This window comes from Protomyctophum parallelum (assembly GCF_964188405.1).
Source record: "Protomyctophum parallelum genome assembly, chromosome: 13".
NCBI classification, from domain to species: domain Eukaryota; kingdom Metazoa; phylum Chordata; class Actinopteri; order Myctophiformes; family Myctophidae; genus Protomyctophum; species Protomyctophum parallelum.
Window position 1 is genome coordinate 31,456,469 of NC_139708.1, and position 19,657 is coordinate 31,476,125.

Sequence of the window (19,657 nt, forward strand, 5' to 3'; positions counted from 1 at the left end):
AGTTCAGCGGTGACATGACGGGACACATGGTTGGATCTATAGGGCTGCAATGGGCTCTATATGCACACGTGCCATTTTGTAAAGAACTTCGGCCCCTTCCCTACTTCCTTCACAGGTGTTACCGATGATACTAATGAAGGCTCTGTCACACAGAGTCAGGGTGCTGCTATTGTGCATGTTGGCTCACTGGAAACACTCTGCTCTGCTTCCACATGGCCCTGTACGGGTGTGTAACAAATGGACCCTTATGGGTTAATTTGGTTCCATTCCATTTGTACACTCTCAGAGTTATTAAAAGGTGTGAGAACCACTGCACACTAAATGGAACAGAGCCTTAATTAGTATCATCGGTAAGACGGTAACACCTGTGAATGAACCGGAAGTAGGAAGAGTTATTCTGTGTGCATAGAGCCCATTATTGATGTCATTGATTATTCTATTGGTAACTTTGGTGATTAATAAAGAAGAAGTACGTTTTATATGGATGGATGGATAGGATCAATTTAAGGGGTATTTTATGAATAGTGAAAATAGGTTGTAATGAAGGCTTTCACTCACCTCCATATGATATGGGTATTTCTATTTGTAATAAAATGATTGATTATGGATTATTTTTCATAATCGATTCAATCGATTAGTTTGATTTACAGTCGGACCCCTACTTGGATAGATCAAGACGATTTACCTCGACATGCAAAGTCCTCACTTTGCTCCGTGTTCTTTCTCCTGTTTCAGAGTACAAGCCATATTCCCCACACCAGACCCCGCAGCACTGAAGGATCGTCGGATGGAGAACCTTGTGGCTTACGCCCGCAAGGTGGAGGGGGACATGTATGAGTCTGCTAACAGCAGGGTAGGTGGAGGGGGACATGTATGAATCTGCTAACAGCAGGGTAGGTGGAGGGGGACATGTATGAGTCTAACAGCAGGGTAGGTGGAGGGGGACATGTATGAGTCTAACAGCAGGGTAGGTGGAGGGGGACATGTATGAATCTGCTAACAGCAGGGTAGGTGGAGGGGGACATGTATGAATCTGCTAACAGCAGGGTAGGTGGAGGGGGACATGTATGAGTCTAACAGCAGGGTAGGTGGAGGGGGACATGTATGAGTCTAACAGCAGGGTAGGTGGAGGGGGACATGTATGAGTCTAACAGCAGGGTAACTCATTTCCCAGAATGCTAGATCCTCTGCTCGGACACGAGTATCTGCTCTGTGCTCGTGTTTGACAGAATCTGCTCTCAAAAGGATATTTGGTATTGGCACTGATGAGGTGTCTGCTTTGCTTCTCTGATATGATTAAAGACTGTTGCATTATGTTGATGATACTCAATTGTACATTGTTGATGCAAATGCCTTAAGTTCCATAATTGCCTGACTGCAATCAATTGGACTACTTTTTGCATTGCAGTAGTGCATCCTAAAACGTCTATTGAAAGGTTGCAGCTTATTCAGAACTGTGCTGCTAGACTGCTAACAAAAACAAAAGAGAGATCACTCCAGACTACACTGGCTCCCTGTGTCTTCCAGAGTCAATGCTAAAGTCCTTCTACTTGTTTATAAAGCTCTCAACGGATTAGGGCCGGCCTACACCACAGACTGCCTGTTGTTATAGTTTTTCTTTTCATTTTCTTTCTTCTTTTAATTCGAAGCACTTTGTTTTTCTTGTTTGTTTCCTTTTAATCTGTTTCCTGTTGGGTTTTTTTATCCTTTTAATGGAACACACTTTCACATGCATGTTTTGTATAAAATGTAGGTTTCTTTTATTGATATTTAAGCACGGCATGAGCGCAGATGATATTTGTTAAACCGCAAAGCCAACATTGAAACGTATATTGCCCTGTCCTGTCTTCTAGGATGAGTACTATCATTTCCTGGCAGAGAAGATCTATAAGATCCAGAAGGAACTGGAAGAAAAGAGACGCTCGCGGCTGCAGAAACAGCCTGGCATGGTGGGCGCACCGGGACCACCACAGCCCCCCGGCATGGCCCAGCCCAACGCCATGGGCCCTGGTCAGGCTGTTAGACCTCCCAGTGAGTACCGCCCGCCTAAATGCTACTCAGCTGGCATCTTCATCCATTTTTTAGAACATTTACTATAGAGCGTCACAGTCCCGCCCCCTTTCAGAACGAGAATTTCCCATTCATTTTCCCATAAACGTTTCAGAAAAGTATTTATTTTTCATGACAATAAACACAATTTTTTGTCATTGAGTTGGCTTTGTCGGAGGCTTAAAGGTCTTTAAATAAATACTTTCTGAAACGTCTATGGGGAAATGAATGGGAAATTATCTTCCGGTGCACTCGCACACGCTCTATAGACTAATTCAGAAACGGGTCTCATGGGGCACGGTGCCACAGTTGGTAGTGCTGTCGCCTCACAGCTAGAAGGTCCTGGGTTCGATTCCCGCTCGGGGCGCTGTGGGTGCTGGCGGCGTGTTTCCTCCTCCATGTCATCAGTGCCCATACCCGAAGGCGGGGTTGGCGAAACGGCCTTTCTGTGTGGAGTTTGCATGTTCTCCCCGTGTCCCCTAGGGTAGGTACCCTCACAAAAACATGCAGTAATCCTGGTCTCTGGACTGGTTGGAATAACGTGTTCCTTCCACGCGCTACGTCCAACCAGGGAAACTCCCCCCTGTCAGGTGTAAAGGAGCAACTTGGACACTCAAGCATGAAGGAAGCATGAGTTAAGTCCGTTGCTCTCCCCAGGTTGGCGGAGGGTGTGTAGAGCCCAGGATCACATTAGATGATTGACACAGGGGTGAAAAATGGGTTACAAAATCATGGGATAAAAAATATATAAAAAAAAAAAGAAACCGGTCTCATGGTCGCAGCTTACGTATTTCCTATAGGCGGAGCTGACATAGCTGCGGGGTAAACCCGCACCTCTTCTACTACAGTGAATGGATAGAGTGACTGATGTTAGTCTGCTTCAAACGTTACTCTTTTACCTGCTTTTTACTAACACTAACATTACAAAGATGCCCAGAACATCGGGATGAACCTGTGTAGTTTATGGCTGCTCCAACAGTAGTGGCAACATTAAAATAAAAGTCAAAATATCCACCCCAGTGGCTGAGACCAGAGCCATAGAGTAATGGTTCAGACGAAGCAGTGAAATGTCCTGAAAGATACACAACGTCAGTCTTACCCAATACCCAATCTTTCTGTTTTATGAACACAATGCTGCTGTACTTTATACCTCATAGTTTAAATGCTTAGTATGAGGTATGCCGTTTGCCCCGCAGCTATGTCGGCTCCGCCTACAGGACATACGTAAGCTATTGAGACCCGTTTCTGAATTTGTCTAGCCTATTCGTCTAGCCTTGCACATAACTGGTTCGCCAGCCAGTGCGCATGTGTCGTCAAAATGCTTGCTGCGCGGCAGATCAAAGGCATGTGAGGCGCTTTTGCGTACCGAGAGCTGAGACAGGAATTTACTTAACTAATGAGAATCCTGACACAACATTCCGTTGCATACAGCCAGGCACTCAAATGTCTATCTTTAAGTAGGACTAATCATTACAAGTAGCTCTTATTTTGAAGTCGGAGCAAAGGAAGTCTGTTTCAGTTGTAACCAAGCTTTTAACTGAAAGGGAAAGTTGTTTTGATGCCGTTCAGAGCGCTAGTTGCTAACCCACATTAGCGACTATATTTACGATATGAAAACCATGCATCTGTCACTTAAACAATGTACACACTTTGGAATTACGTTAAACATGAAACCTCTGCTTCCAAGCTACATCTCCAGGTGCTCCTCTGAGAACCAACCCACAATAAGTATGTGCAGCCCTGACTATATGCACTGCGGCCATTTGAGCTCTTCGATCTCATTTGAATTACAGAAAGATCTTTAAAAATATTTTTACCCACCCGCCGAGTATGACGAAAAGGCTAAAAGGCCATGTGAATATGGTCAATGAACGCTGTTTCATCTCTCCTCTCAGATGGACCTGTGCCTATGCCCAACGTGCCAAATCAGATCATGAATCGTATGCAGGTGTCCCAAGGTACGTGCGCTCCCTTCTGCATTCATGACAAATCGTACGACTTTGACTTTGAACTGTCAATTTGGTGCTGCAGTCCTCGTGTTATTAATTGGTTGTCCTTCAGAGCTAGCCTAGTTGAGTTATTTTATACACAGGCAAACCTCACAAGAGACTCGCACGAGGAAAACAAATTGGGTACAACAGAATGCAAAAAAAAAGAGAATTGTGAATTAAAGACGTTCAACATTAAGCTCTCAACTGATTGATTATAGGACAAATATAGCATGTACAGTAGCTTCACACTTTGCAAGATGACCCACACACCTGTGTGGGGTTGTTTAACCAGAGTCATTATCCTAAATGAACGACCTAGTCAGGGCTCTGACGATTAACCATGACGATTTCAGTGACTGCGCGGGCTCAGCAGACCGTGGAATATTTAATTACAATCGCTCCGAGCGCAGTAAATAGGCCTTTAATTGTGTGCGTGTCTGCGCTGTCCCCACAGGAATCAATCAGTTTAACCCCATGGCGATGCAGAGCGTGCAGATGTCTCAGGCGCCCATGGGAGTGCGCGCCGCCTCCCCCATGAACCACCAGATGAACATGAGCTCCGTCCCCCCGGTGAGATCTCTCTCTTCTCCCCCGTCAGTCCTCTGTGTCGCCCCCGTGGCTCTGTTCCATCTCCCTTCCTGGCACCTCTAACCCATTCTGACCTGAGATCAGATTCTAAAAATGTCTTCTACATCCTGACAGTTTTGTCAGTTTTTCCTGACCTGACAGGCTTGGCAGATGTCGTGGTAGTGTGACTGACTGTGAATGCTGCCTACCATTCCCGGGAGCGGATCACCCAACCGTTCCCGGGGCCACATGGAGGTAGTCTCGGGACTGATTGAAGTGTACTCGGATACGGATCGCTGCAATGTGAAAACATTTACAGTTGAATGAACAGAATACAGTTGAATGAAGTATACTCTCGAGGCCAATGTGAATCGTGGCCAGCGAGGAGTGGGACCCGGCGTATTGTATTCAGAAATGGTTTGAATCAAACAGACTCGGTGTGAATCTGCCCTTAGACTCTGTCTCCTCCTTCCCTGTGCCTTCCGTTTGCTGCATAGTGCCTCTGTATCTCAGTTAACCTCGTCCAGCCCTGCTCTGCCTCTTTTCTAGTACAATTTATATTTTCTACTGTCTTGACGTTTGTAAAACGTGGCTGTAATGCCACTGCAGCCATCTGCCAGTGGAACAGTGGAAGGATTTGAATAAGTTGTTTACCCAGCATCCGTATTTTGGGCAAATCCTAAAAATGTGTCCAAAGCTCTCTATGGTTTTTACCAACTGAGAAAGTGAAAAAGATCCACAAGTGAGATTGTACATCTGCTATTTTCACCATTTGTTGTATGATAAAGTATAATATAAGTCGTTAACGTTCCCCTCTCTGCTTTCGATTAGCCGGCATTTGGGATTTTTATATTGATTCACAGTTTTCCGTCAATAAACAGGCCCCTGTTCGAGGGTGTGTTGTCAGAGTACTGTGTCTGGAGGTTGCGTTCCATTCAGTCAGTCTGTCTTGGCAGACGTTCAAATGCCGGTTGTCTCTTCTCACCTATTTTGTCCTCCCTTTCTCCAGATGGGCATGTCCCCGTCGAGGATGCCTCAAGCTCCTCCAGGCATGATGGGTAGTCATGGTAATAACATGGTGGGCCAGCCAGGCGCTAACCAGGGCCAGTTCATGTCCCAGGGCCAGTTCTCTGCAGCCGCAGGCGGGGGAATGAATGTGAATGTAGGCCTGTGCCCGCCCACCGTACAGGCTGCCGTCACTCAGGTGAGGACCACTGATGTGGCTGTTGTTTTCCATCTGGTTAGTTCATATAGTTTGCTAAGGACATGTTGGGTTGTATATACTGTGCACTGCATACATCTTTTCTTGCCACATAACTGTCACCCTCAACCCCTAGCACCACCTGTCATGGCACACATTTTGTGGCGTTCAAAATTCTACTCTTGTGCACCTCCTAGAGGCGATTGCTGTAACAAGACCTGCAATTGCTCTTTAGTCATTTCTGAAGATGCGTTAGCTCAAGCTCATTGATTTCAGCACACCTGAAATCCTAATTTCTTTATAAGAAGAAAGACAGATACAGATCTCCTCTACCCTTTTCTCTGTAGTGCCTTGAAGAGCCTTGGCTTTATTAAATCATGTGGTTTTGATTTAAAACACATTATGGTGTGCCTGTAGTGTTTTGTGACCAAGACTTTGTAATGTTGTTTAGTTTAGTCGCTTCCCTGCCATGTTTTTCAGAAAAGCCAGCAGCTGATTTGGTGAACCGGAATCAATCATTTCAAGGGCAGATAGATACTTTCGCTTTCATCAGAAGCGATAATATAGTTCCGCAAGGTCACAGGGATTCTTTTATTGAGCTCCTTAAACATTGCTTCAATTTCGAGAAAAACGCAGCTAAAGATCGTCACTAAAGATGGTGTGGATGGAGGGAAATTTTTCAATGACGTCACAATGCGGAAGCAAAGCGCCAAGAACCGGTCAAAATAATACTAGTGATTCTGGATGTATTATAAACTAATAACTCGTCCAATATTATTTTAGGCATAAAATTAGTTGATGGATAATGAGAAGAGGACAGTGAAGTTTGAAATGCTACTCTGGTGTTCGACTCTGATTCCATTGATCATGTCCGCTATCTGTCAAGGGATGTACAAGGGTTAGGGTTATAGGGACATATAGCCTCACGGAGCGATACTAATATCACTGCGTGGATATTAGTCTCGTCCCTCTCAGTGTTAGATTTTTTTTCAGCAATGTCCCGCCCCATATTTCCATACTGGGCCCTGGTTGGTTATAGCGTTGTTCCAGACGAATCTGGTTGGCTCATCACCATTTTGGCCGTGAAGTCCTCCCACAAAGAGAGGGGCCAGACTTAATCTGCCTGAGGCAATATGCATTGCAAAGGCAGATGAAGACTGGCTACGCAAGGCTACAATTTAAGGGACACATCTATCTGAGACAGAATACCACCTCTCTTGTATCTCTTCTTGTCACCCTTTTTGATGGATAAATGTGTTTGCTACTCTTTCACGTGTTTCTGTTATTTAGATAGCATGTTGACTGATTATGTTTGATGTTCACCTTATGTCCTAGTTTCTTAGAAGCATATAATCTTCCTGGCACTTATGTGACCATTACCCTGTTCTGTTGTTCGTTGACTAGCGTTCATGCTTACTGTGTTTACTCTGATTTTGCACTTGCTACTTTTGAGTTGCTCTGGATTAGAGCGTCTGCTAAAGGCCTCAGTTGTTAATGGTGACTATCCTCCCCTCCGGCAGCAGAACTCTAACCTCCCGCTGAACGCCATGAGCTCCCTGGGCCCTCAGCTACCGTGTGGCCCCATAGCCCAGCCCCCGCTCCGCGCCACCCCTCCACCCAATTCCTCCGCCAACCTGCAGCCACCTCCTCCGCCCCAGCAGCTGCACCACGCTCCCCCGCAAGCCCAGTCCCAGCCCTCCACGCCCGCCTCCTCCACTGGCGGCGGGCCTAACTCCACCCCAACCCACATCCCCAGTGGCATACCCGGTCCCCCCTCTGTCCTGGGCACGCCACCTGCTCCCTCCCAGCCCCTGACGCCCCTGCAGCCCCAGCCCGAGCCCCCCGGCCAGATGCAGCAGCCCACCTCGGTGCAGCCGCAGCACCCCAGCACACCGGTGAGACAGCCCTATCCATAGCCATGCCCTCTGATGTTCCCTACACTAAGAACCCCTCTGCTGCTCTTTCCAAACACATTCCTTTAACCACTTCCACTTCAGGCATATATATACGCACATACACAAAGGGTGGCCAGAGCTAAGTGGGCAGAGAGGCCATGAGCAAGGCACTTTATCCGTAACTATTTGGAGCAGAGGCTGCCATTAATACGGAACAGTTGAGATGGGTTATATGCAGGACAGATTCTACAACATTATGTGCAAATACCCCACCAACAACTAACACAAGTATCACCATTAGTATTACTATTATGCTTTGTCATACGACCAATAGTGACTATAGCCCATCTACAAGATCAAATCGCATTGCAATTTGAGCGAGTTGTAAGCTTGTAGAAGTTCTATTTTCTCAGTTTTTGAAAATGTGGACATTTTGGGAAACGTTTTTCCTATACTGTATACTGTAATATTTACAGAATAGGGACCGTTGAAAGTGGTTAAATGAATGTTAAATAGTAGTTCATGGCCAAGCGTTTTCATTTGAGTTGTTGAAATAGCATGCGTTTGTATCCAGTGGTGTCATAAGTCTGCATTCACAGTTGACTCCTCTCAGCCTTTTTTGTTCCAAGCTCGGTGTCCGAACATGTCTCTCTTTCCACCTGAAGCTGTCCCAGGCGGCGGCCAGCATAGACAACAGAGTGCCCACCCCTGGCTCTGTGGCGGAGGTCAGCTCCCAGCAGGCCCTGCCTGACATGAGTGGCGACTGCAAACCTGACTTGAAAGATGAAGAGGACGACGGATGTGGCTCTGGGAAGAAGCAGACAGACTTAAAAATGGAGGTGTGCACACTTAACCTAATCGTAGAGGGTTGATATTCTCTTTTTGACATGCTTTTCAGGATGCGCACAAAAAAACTAAAGACAAATAGTTTCATGACCTTCTGGATAAGGTCATGAAAATATCCTCATGGTTACAATTGATCATATTTAGTAGCTGTTTCTTTTTGTGCCTAGATTGAACTACAGCTTAGTTTAACCACAAATGTTTAAGTTACGGATGCACCGACTATTTGGCCACCAAAACTATTCAGCCAAATAGTGGCAAAAAATGCATATTGGGTATTCAGTTCGGTTGATTTTAGAGCCAATTGTTGTGATGACGTGATCAAAACGTGGCTTCAAGCACGTTGCAGCCGCACACGCATGCCTGTATGTAATTCAATTCAATTTTATTATAGTGTCAAATCACAACAAGTTGTCTCAAGACACTTTAAAACCAACAAAGTTCCACCCAGAGCAAGCAATATTGCGAATTTGCGACAATGGGAGAGAGAGAGAGATAGACAGAGAGAAATAGACAGAAATAGACAGGTGGGCTCCGTGGAGGGGTCTGGTCCACATCTGGTCGAGGTCGAGCTCTGTGAGGCCGGGTCCGGGTCACACTTCTGGTGGGCTCCATGAAGAGGCCTGATCCACGGTCACACTCGGCAGTCAGTTGGGGGTTAATATTAGAGGTCCACAGAACTGCGACGGGGAGGACGAAAAGAGACTCCGGGGAGAGATTCCCCGGATGTTGGATTAGTGGCAGGCCTTACTGGAGCCTATATAGTGTATATTACAAGTACTGCTGGGAGACGGACCCACACAACAATGTACAACCATGGTATCCAGCCAGACTTGGAGACAGGTCTAGCTATAGGCTTTGTCGTAGAGAAAGGTTTTCAACCTAGTCTTGAATGTGCAGAGCGTGTCAGCCCCACGGACCGAAGCCGGGAGAAGGTTCCACAGCTGAGGTGCCTGGGACCTAAACGCCCTGCCTCCTATTGTAACTTTTGATATTGTTGGGACAGTAAGCATTTTTGCATACTGTAGACGCACTGGTGTTCTATTTGGTCTATTTGGTGAGATATTGTGGTGCCTGACCATTGATAGCTTTGTAGGTGAGGAGAAGAATTTTGAACTCTATTCTGTGTTTGACCGGGAGCCAATGTAGGGAGGCCAGTGAAGGAGTGATATGGTCTCTTCTTCTGGTACCTGTCAGCACACGCGCCACAGCATTTTGAACTAGCTGTAGGCTTTTCAGAGACTTACCTGGGCAGCCTGATAATAGTGAGTTGCAGTAGTCCAGCCTTGAGGTAACAAATGCGTGGACAAGTTTTTCTGCGTCGTTTTTGGACAGGATGTGCCTAACCTTTGCAATATTTCGCAGGTGAAAAAAGGCAGTCTTTGAGATTTGTTTGATGTGAGATGTGAAAGACATATCTTGATCAAAGGTAACTCCCAGATTCTTTACAGTGGCCTTGGAGGCCAAGGTAATGCCATCTAGGGAAAAGTTCTCATCGGCTAGCTTGTCTCATAGGGGCTTAGGACCGATCACAATAACTTCCGTTTTGTCAGAGTTGAGGAGTAAGTAATTACGGGTCATCCAACTGTTTATGTCTTTAAGACATGCTTGAAGTTTAACTAATTGGTCCGTTTCGTTCGGTTTCATCGATCGATATAGTTGAGTGTCGTCCGCGTAACAATGGAAATGTATAGAGTGTTCCCTGATGATGTTACCCAGAGGGAGCATATAAGGAGAAAAGTATTGGTCCAAGCACAGAGCCTTGTGGGACTCCATATTTGACCTTTTCACGTGTTGAGGAGCCATCATTGACATTTACAAACTGAAATCGATCAGACAGATAGGACTCGAACCATTTCAGTGCGGTACCCCTGATGCCAACCAGATGCTCCAGTCTCTGTAGCAGAATGTGGTGGTCAATAGTGTCAAATGCAGCACTAAGGTCCAGCAACACCAGCACGGAGAGGAGGTTATTATCTGCTGCAGTCAGGAGGTCATTTGTAACTCTCAGCAATGCCGTCTCAGTGCTATGGTTAGCTCTGAAGCCTGACTGAAAGCCTTCTAATAAATTGTTATGTAAAAAGTCACATAACTGTTTGGCGACTGCTTTCTCGAGAATTTTGGAGAGAAATGGAAGGTTCGATATAGGTCTATAGTTAGCTAGAATGCCTGCATCAAGAGTAGGCTTTTTGAGTAGAGGTTTGATTACCGCTACCTTAAAAAATTGTGGCACGTAGGCGTAGCCTGTCACCAAGGACATATTGATCATATTGAGTAGGCATGTACCAACCGGAGGCAGGACCTCTTTGAGTAATCTAGTCGGAACTGGATCCAGGGTACATGTCGTTGATTTTGAGGAAGATATCATTGAAGTGAAATCAGAGAGCTCGATTGGAGAGAAACTATCCATATATATATTTGGGTGTGCGGCCATCTCTGAGACCACCATATTTGGCGGCAGTCCAGTGGGAGCCGAGAGTAGTTGTAGATCAATTTGATCTCTGATAGTTTCTATTTTGCCATTGAAGAACCTCATGAAATCGTTACTATTGAGAGTTGTAGGAATACGTGGATCAGTGGAATCACGGCTTTTTGTCAGTTTTGCCAAAGTATCGAAAATAAACTCCCTGAAAATAAACTTTGAAAATAAACTAATAGGTGGCTCTGGCCGTGTTGAGAGCCTTTTTGTATATTTTGAGGCTATTCTGCCAGACTATACATGATTCTTTCTGTTTGGTTGAGCGCCATTTCTTTTCAAGTTTGCGAGACGTTCGCTTGAGGTTTCTAGTTTCCGAGTTGTACCATGGGGCTAGCCTTTGTTGCTTTATTACCTTCCTTTTCAGGGGAGCAACAGAGTCAAGTGTAATTTGAAATGAGCATGTGACACTATCAACAAGTTGATCGAGTTGAGGAGGACTATATGTGTGGAGGTCCTCTATTTTGTTGAAATATACTGAGTTGATGGCTGATGGAACTATTTCCTTGAATTTATTTACAGCGCTCTCAGATATACTTCTGCCAAGGACATTTTTGTCCAGTGGTGTATAATTGATCAATGTAAAATCGAAGGTGATCAGATAATGATCAGAGAGGTCACGATTTTGTGGAAAAACTGTGAGGTGCTCTATTGTAATACCTCAGTTTTTCCACAAAATCGTGACCTCTCTGCAACAAAGGTACGGCTATGACAGCAATGGTACAAAAAAAAAGAAAATCGGCCAACTGTTTACTTCCATTCGGTGCATCCCTAGTTTAAATATTATATATTGACGTACAAGTAGAAGTTATTTATACTAGTCAAACTTTAAACATTGTCTTGTGCTGCAGTGACATATAGTTCCACAGTTTTACATTTCTGCATTTAACCCATTCTAAACGGGAACCCCTTTTGGTGTTTTAAACATTATGTTATAGTTTAGCTATTGAAAAATAGCAGATCTACACGCTCATCTACGAGCTTGTAGGTCTGCTATTTTTTTTTTAATCGTGAAAATATTTAGTTTGGAAAACTGGAGGATTTAGAAGACATTTAAAAAATGCTGAGGTCAGGCCAAAATGGGTTAATCTCTGAACAAAAATTCTTTCAAAGATGAGATTTACCTAAATGTCGCCGTGTCTCCACACAGGAGGAGGACGAGGACACCAAACCCCCGTTTGTGAAGAAGGAGGATCCGGACGGGGCGGCGCCGAAGCCGGAGCCAATGGAGACGGAGGAGAAGAAGCCCAACATCAAGGTGGAACCCAAAGAGGAGGATGAGAGCGGCGCCAACGGCACGTCGACCACCTCTCCTGCTCAGAACCGCAGGAAAAGTAAGACTTCATTGGACATAATGAAGAACCGTCCCGGTTGTCCCACACGTTTGAGCTTATAGAGGGTATGCGTGTGACGTCATCATTAAACCCGGACGTTATGCAGGAATGCCTACTGAGTGGCTAAGAACTACTTTCTGGACTTGACAGCACATACATCCAAACAGAAAAGTCATATCTAATTGCATTAAACGATGTTAAACTCACTTTTCCTGTCACTTTGCCACTCGATTTGCCATTCACTTTATGCATGCGCATACCCTCTATTGACTACGATTTGGGGGTAGATTCATTTTTCAAAGCATACCGTTTTCAACCATTCATTGCAGTGGAAATCTATTTGGAGAGACTTGCAAACTTGCAAAATTGTACTGTGGAAAAGTTGCATTAATGTTGTTTATACAGTCATTAAAATCACATCAAAGTTTAGCTGAAATTAGTCCATGGATAAAAAGATTGTGGCGTTTTCTTAAGCTAACATTGACCTCATTTTGGAAGCGTTTTAATGACTGGGCAAAATGTACACTAATGTACAACAACAGGGACGCAAAAACAGAATCACACTCATGTGAAGTGATGGTAATGTTTGTTTAAATTCCTCTAAACAAACATTAAAAGTCCATAGACGTGGCAGCCACTGTTTGTTTAAAAGTGCTCTAAAAAGTCCATAGACTTGACTGCCATTTGACTAAATGGTCTGTTTGTGTACAGTAGACGGCCAAAGCTGTGCGTAGACAATGACGTGTTTACACTGCCTGGCATGGTCCGTCAACAGTTATTAACGCCGTTATTATGCCTCCGTGTCAGTGATTGGTATTTCTGGTAATGGTATAATGTCGTCTCTCTTCAGTCTTCAAGCCGGAGGAGCTGAGACAAGCGCTGATGCCAACCCTGGAGGCCCTCTACAGGCAGGACCCGGAGTCACTGCCCTTCAGACAGCCTGTAGACCCCATCGTACTGGGCATCCCTGTAAGTACCTTCAAATCCACCCTCAAAACCCACCTCTTCAAAATTGCCTTCCCTAGCTAACCCTTTTCACTGTCTTTTAATGTTCTTTAGCTTTTAATGTTATTTTCCTTTTTCTATTAAAGTTGTTTTTAATTTGTTGTTACCTCTGTAAAGCCCCCCCATGTAAAGCGTCTTTGGGTACTCAGAAAAGCGCTATATAAGTTTGAGATATTATTAGTATTATGTACCTTCAGACAGCCTATAGACCCCATCGTACTGTAAGTACCTTCATACAGCCTGTAGACCCCATCGTACTGTAAGTACCTTCATACAGCCTGTAGACCCCATCGTACTGTAAGTACCTTCAGACAGCCTGTAGACCCCATCGTACTGTAAGTACCTTCAGACAGCCTGTAGACCCCATCGTACTGTAAGTACCTTCATACAGCCTATAGACCCCATCGTACTGTAAGTACCTTCATACAGCCTGTAGACCCCATCGTACTGTAAGTACCTTCAGACAGCCTGTAGACCCCATCGTACTGTAAGTACCTTCATACAGCCTGTAGACCCCATCGTACTGTAAGTACCTTCAGACAGCCTGTAGACCCCATCGTACTGTAAGTACCTTCATACAGCCTATAGACCCCATCGTACTGTAAGTACCTTCATACAGCCTATAGACCCCATCGTACTGTAAGTACCTTCAGACAGCCTGTAGACCCCATCGTACTGTAAGTACCTTCAGACAGCCTATAGACCCCATCGTACTGTAAGTACCTTCAGACAGCCTGTAGACCCCATCGTACTGGGCAAGTGGTCAGATGAATAACACACTTTTTTTTTTAATGTTTTGAAGTAATATTAATTTAAAAAAATGATGTAGGAAACAAAACATTAAAGGACCCATAAATGGGTCCCGACCCCACCGTTTGGGTACCAGTGCCATAGGCATAGATGATGAACGGGGACGTAACTGAGGCTTTAACGAAGCTTTTAACGCTTTCATTTTCACCCCTCCCGGCAGGACTACTTCGACATCGTGAAGAACCCCATCGACCTGTCGACCATCAAGCGTAAGCTGGACACGGGCCAGTTCCAGGAGCCCTGGCAGTACGTGGACGACATCTGGGTCATGTTCAACAACGCCTGGCTCTACAACCGCAAGACGTCGCGCGTCTACAAGTACTGCACCAAGCTGGCCGAGGTGTTCGAGGCCGAGATCGACCCCGTCATGCAGGGCCTGGGCTACTGCTGCGGCCGGAAGGTGAGGAGGGGAAGCTGCCCCATGGCTCTGTGATTCATACACGTATCACGGCCCATTATTAGGAGAGATAACAGGCAAACCTTGGTCAAAATAACAATTCTTCTTCTAAATTAAGCAAGGCAGATGTTTATCAATAAATTAACTCTTGAGAGTATAAAATGAAACCAATAAATACTGCGTGCGAGTGCTGTGGACATGATATCCACAGTGCTCCTTGGTTCAAAAGGCGTTCTCGGTGAACACTGCACCTAATAGGCACGACAACGGGCACGACAACGCTTTTGAGCCGCAAAAAGTAGAAATTGGCATTAACTTTTCTCTGGTTGCGTCCACAGTTCGAGTTCTCGCCCCAGACGCTTTGTTGCTACGGCAAACAGCTGTGTACAATCTCCAGGGATGGCACCTACTATAGCTACCAGAACAGGTAAGAACTTAGAAAACCCTCATTTGTACTTTTATTGATAGATGACAGTAGGTAGACAGGAAAGGGGGAGAGAGAGGTGGGGGGGGGGGGGGTAAGACACACAGCAAAGGTCGTCGGGATCGGGACTCGAAAGGCCCAGGCCTAGATATGCTATTTTTTGGCACAGGACACCATTGTACGACTATAGAGAGATAGATACTTTATTTGTCCTTTTGGAAATTTGTTTGGTGCCAAGCAGTCATTAGGCTTAAGAACGCCTATACGGGCTGAGTGGTGGAGATGGAGAGGTGCTGAAGATGTTGGTGTGCTGGCTGCTCAACTCCCATACTGTACATGTTGCTTAGCATGCTACCTGACATACAGTTATAGCTACATACACAGGGGTGTCGTTCACACTATTACTCGTTTGGAGGCGTGACACAAACACCAGAGGTAGATATTGTGTCTTGACCAGAAAATGCTTGCGAGGAGTCCAATGTCCCAGAGGCAGCTCCAATGCTCCACCTGCTGGGCAGAAACCGCCACTGCATTCCAGTGGCTTCATTTATTGCACGCAATCGCCAGCAAACTCTGCAAGGCTTGTGGGGGTATAATATACTGTAGCACTTCTGGCAGAAAGTCTCCGTGCTTGAGAATATGAGGATTTAATGGGGAACTATAAGTGGCAAAGAAAGTTCTTGGCAAGCTGAAAATGTAGCAATTTTTCCTAAAACAATGTAGAGAAGGCTCACCTGAACTGCTTCTAATCTGTTGTAAAAATTAAGGCAGCTTTGAAACTTGACTATTACACATTCTGCAGCTCCCTCCACTCCTAGCATGTTCATATCATTCATTCACCTCAAAGTGCACTCCTAGCATGTTCATATCATTCATTCACCTCGTAGTACACTCCTAGCATGTTCATATCATTCATTCACCTCAAAGTGCACTCCTAGCATGTTCATATCATTCATTCACCTCAAAGTGCACTCCTAGCATGTTCATATCATTCATTCACCTCATAGTACACTCCTAGCATGATCATATCATTCATTCACCTCATAGTGCACTCCTAGCATGTTCATATCATTCATTCACCTCATAGTACACTCCTAGCATGATCATATCATTCATTTACCTCATAGTGCACTCCTAGCATGTTCATATCATTCATTCACCTCATAGTACACTCCTAGCATGATCATATCATTCATTCACCTCAAAGTGCACTCCTAGCATGATCATATCATTCATTTACCTCATAGTGCACTCCTAGCATGTTCATATCATTCATTCACCTCAAAGTGCACTCCTAGCATGTTCATATCATTCATTCACCTCATAGTGCACTCCTAGCATGATCATATAATTCATTCACCATCTCATAGTACACTCCTAGCATGATCATATAATTCATTCACCTCAAAGTGCACTCCTAGCATGTTCATATCATTAATTCACCTCATAGTGCACTCCTAGCATGTTCATATCATTCATTCACCTCAAAGTGCACTCCTAGCATGTTCATATCATTCATTCACCTCAAAGTGCACTCCTAGCATGTTCATATCATTCACCACCTCATAGTGCACTCCTAGCATGTTCATATCATTCATTCACCTCAAAGTGCACTCCTAGCATGTTCATATCATTCACCACCTCATAGTGCACTCCTAGCATGTTCATATCATTCATTCACCACCTCATAGTGCACTCCTTATGAATCGAATGACTGGTGAAAGTAGTGATGCGCAACATCTCGGCATGCAGTCCGGATGGCATCCCCAGAAGTCATTTATCATTGGCATGTATCCACTTTTGCCATTAACACAGCATGATTGTAGCATGTTTTTTGTTTTGTTTCCCATTTTCTGTGGCAGTTTGAATGAGGACCATTTCCATTGTGACTAACCTGTGTGTGTGTGTGTGTGTGTGTGTGTGTGTGTGTGTGTGTGTGTGTGTGTGTGTGTGTGTGTGTGTGTGTGTGTGTGTGTGTGTGTGTGTGTGTGTGTGTGTGTGTGTGTGTGTGTGTGTGTGTGTGTGTGTGTGTGTCCTGCCGCCTGCCCGTCACCCATGCTCCGTCCTCTGTTTTGTCTGCATTCTGCCTGTGCTACTACTGTGTGTACTGTGCTGGCCGCAGTTCACCCAAATTTGGACTTATTGCCGACAGGTATCACTTCTGCGAGAAGTGCTTCAACGAGATCCAGGGCAACAGCGTGACGCTAGGGGACGACCCGGCGCAGCCGCAGACGTAAGTTGTTGTATCTTGTCGCCGTGGCTAAGTTTGGTTTCGCTTAACGACATGAACCCTAGCGGAGTCTAGTATAGAGCGCTTGTGGAAACCAGTCAATTAAGTATAGGGAGCCCAGGCCGTAGCGTAACGGTCTGGGCACCGGACTGGTGATCCAGTCGCGGTGTGCCGCGGGTTCGACTCCCGGACCCGACACGGCCTTTACCGCATGTCATCCCCCCATCTCTCTCCCGTTTCCTGTCAGCCTACTTTCTATCCCTTAAAAAATCAATAAAGGCGTAAGCCGCAAAAAAATATCTTAAAAAAAAAAAAAAAATTAAGTATAGGGATAAAGGAATGCATGCTGCAGTTAAGTCTTCAGTCACAAAGGCTGGTTAATAAATGATTTCTCTCTCTCCCTCTACTCCACCCAGCATGATATCAAAAGAGCAGTTTGAGAAGAAGAAGAATGACTCGTTGGACCCTGAGCCGTAAGTACAGTCCAGGGCAGTGGTTCTCAGTGGTTTTTCATTTCAAGGACTCCCTCTTAAGCCCACTCCACACAAATGATTCGCCATGCAACTACTTAAGTTGCAACCATTATCCCCAATGCCGGTTGCAAGAAGTTGCATTGGTGCGGTTGACCTTAAAACTGTTTTGTTGCGACTAGTTGCATTGGTGCGGTATGGCCTTTAACTCTATCTCTATTCTCTACTGTTAGCTGTTAGCATAAACCCCAGTTCCCAGTGCCAGCATACGCGTTCACTTTAAAAGATGGAGTTTCCCCCCCCACCCACACACTGATTCGCTACATACACTCGCTACACATTGGAACAAGCACACACTGTTTACCTTTCGTCAGAAGCTTTTACATGGCGGCAGCGTCGCCGTACAAAGGCACAAATTAAATTCTGTGGATGGCAGAAATTCCACCAAGGACGGCGATCCTGCAGTCCGATTTATGGAGGTTTGGAAGTCCTCCTTTCAACTGCTTAGCACTGTAATATATTTGCAATACCACGGTGGGGCGTTGCTATAGGAACCGGACCAATGTTAAAAGCTTCCTTAGGCCTCAACCATTATATAGACGGAGTATACGTTGGGGTACGTGTATATGTATATATATATATATATATATATATATATATATATATATATTAGTGGTGGGGGAAAAAATCGATTAGTCAATTAATCGCGATGCCATCATGGGCGATAATTCATCGATGCACAAATGTCAAACATCGATTATATAATGTATTTTTTTTACTGGAGCAAAAGGGCGGAACTAATCTGCGACTGGCTGCGTCGTCGTACCGGACCGTTTAGAGTGACGCACACAGCGCTCGCACACGCTTTAGCTTTCAACAACTAAAACAGAACGAGTTACCAACGCGGAGGGGAAGAGAAAAAAGATGACAGAAAGGGAACATTTTGGATTGTATGAGGTTGAGGGGACACGAGAACTCGATAAACCATCGACCGCCTGTGAAATGTGGCCGAGATGGGACGATGTAGTGTCGCTCCAAAGTGCTAACATGGCCCGGAATCCGTCGCTCCCCACGACCGAATGTGAACGTAAATCCTTTGCAATAAAAGTGCCGATGGACTTCGTAATTCTAGACGAGCTTGTATGCTTGTATGCTTGTACAAACTCATTCTTTTTTTTTTAAAGAAAGCTGCTTATTGCTGTTCTGTATTTGGCCACGGACACCCATCTGAAAATATTTTCTTCTATGGACCCCCCCCAGAAGCAAAGATTTGAGTTAAAAACGTGCACTGTGAAAGAATATATATATTCATAATCATTAGAAAGCACTTTGTTTATTAGTCACACAGTGACTGAGTGATTAACAGTGAGTGATTAATCATGATTAATCGGGATTAATCAAATCGTAACATAGCCCAATTAATCAGCATTAATCGGGATTAATCGAATCGTGACCCTCGGAAACGATGTGTAATCGCATCGCCAGGTACCTGGCGATATCCGCCACTAATATATATATATATATATATATATACACACGGACCTGGGATATGACGCCACCTAGCGCCGACGTCCGTATATATACGTACCTGGGCCCTGGGGGGAAAAAGAGTTAAACTCTCCCTACAAATTACAGACTGGCGACGGTCAATTTAGAACCTCCTTAAGGAACATTGAGAGTCCCTCTATGCCACTTTGAGAACCACTGGTCTAGGGCAGTGGTTCCCAAACTTGTGGTGCACGAGTGCCTTCTAAGGGGTGCATGGGACATGAAACGTCTAATGGTGGTGCTATGTTTTTATTTTAAATATATTAACATATTATGCCAATATATGGCAAGTAATGCAGAATATAGCCTATGGATAAAAAGGAAAGATATGTCTCTATATAGCTTATGCAATTTATCTTTTCATGTGGGGGGGTGCATCAGCTAGGTCGGGAGGTAACAGGGGGTCCATGGCCAAAA

General features: G+C 44.9%; 1 protein-coding gene across 4 annotated transcripts in view; it reads left to right on the top strand.

Moving 5' to 3' along the window:
* Positions 1-19,657, top strand: part of crebbpb (CREB binding lysine acetyltransferase b) — a 70,419-nt gene that overhangs the window by 39,960 nt on the left and 10,802 nt on the right. The window contains exons 9-22 of one of the 4 annotated variants that reach the window (XM_083780225.1): positions 736-817; positions 972-1,007; positions 1,854-2,031; positions 3,945-4,007; positions 4,495-4,610; positions 5,617-5,811; positions 7,329-7,703; positions 8,369-8,542; positions 12,173-12,356; positions 13,207-13,325; positions 14,332-14,571; positions 14,907-14,995; positions 17,145-17,225; positions 17,639-17,695. In XM_083780225.1, the coding sequence (XP_083636351.1) occupies positions 736-817; positions 972-1,007; positions 1,854-2,031; positions 3,945-4,007; positions 4,495-4,610; positions 5,617-5,811; positions 7,329-7,703; positions 8,369-8,542; positions 12,173-12,356; positions 13,207-13,325; positions 14,332-14,571; positions 14,907-14,995; positions 17,145-17,225; positions 17,639-17,695 (1,989 nt within the window). Of the gene's footprint in view, positions 1-735; positions 854-971; positions 1,008-1,853; positions 2,032-3,944; positions 4,008-4,494; positions 4,611-5,616; positions 5,812-7,328; positions 7,704-8,368; positions 8,543-12,172; positions 12,357-13,206; positions 13,326-14,331; positions 14,572-14,906; positions 14,996-17,144; positions 17,226-17,638; positions 17,696-19,657 lie in introns of all 4 variants that reach the window. The other 3 variants (XM_083780224.1, XM_083780226.1, XM_083780227.1) reach the window with 3 other exon arrangements.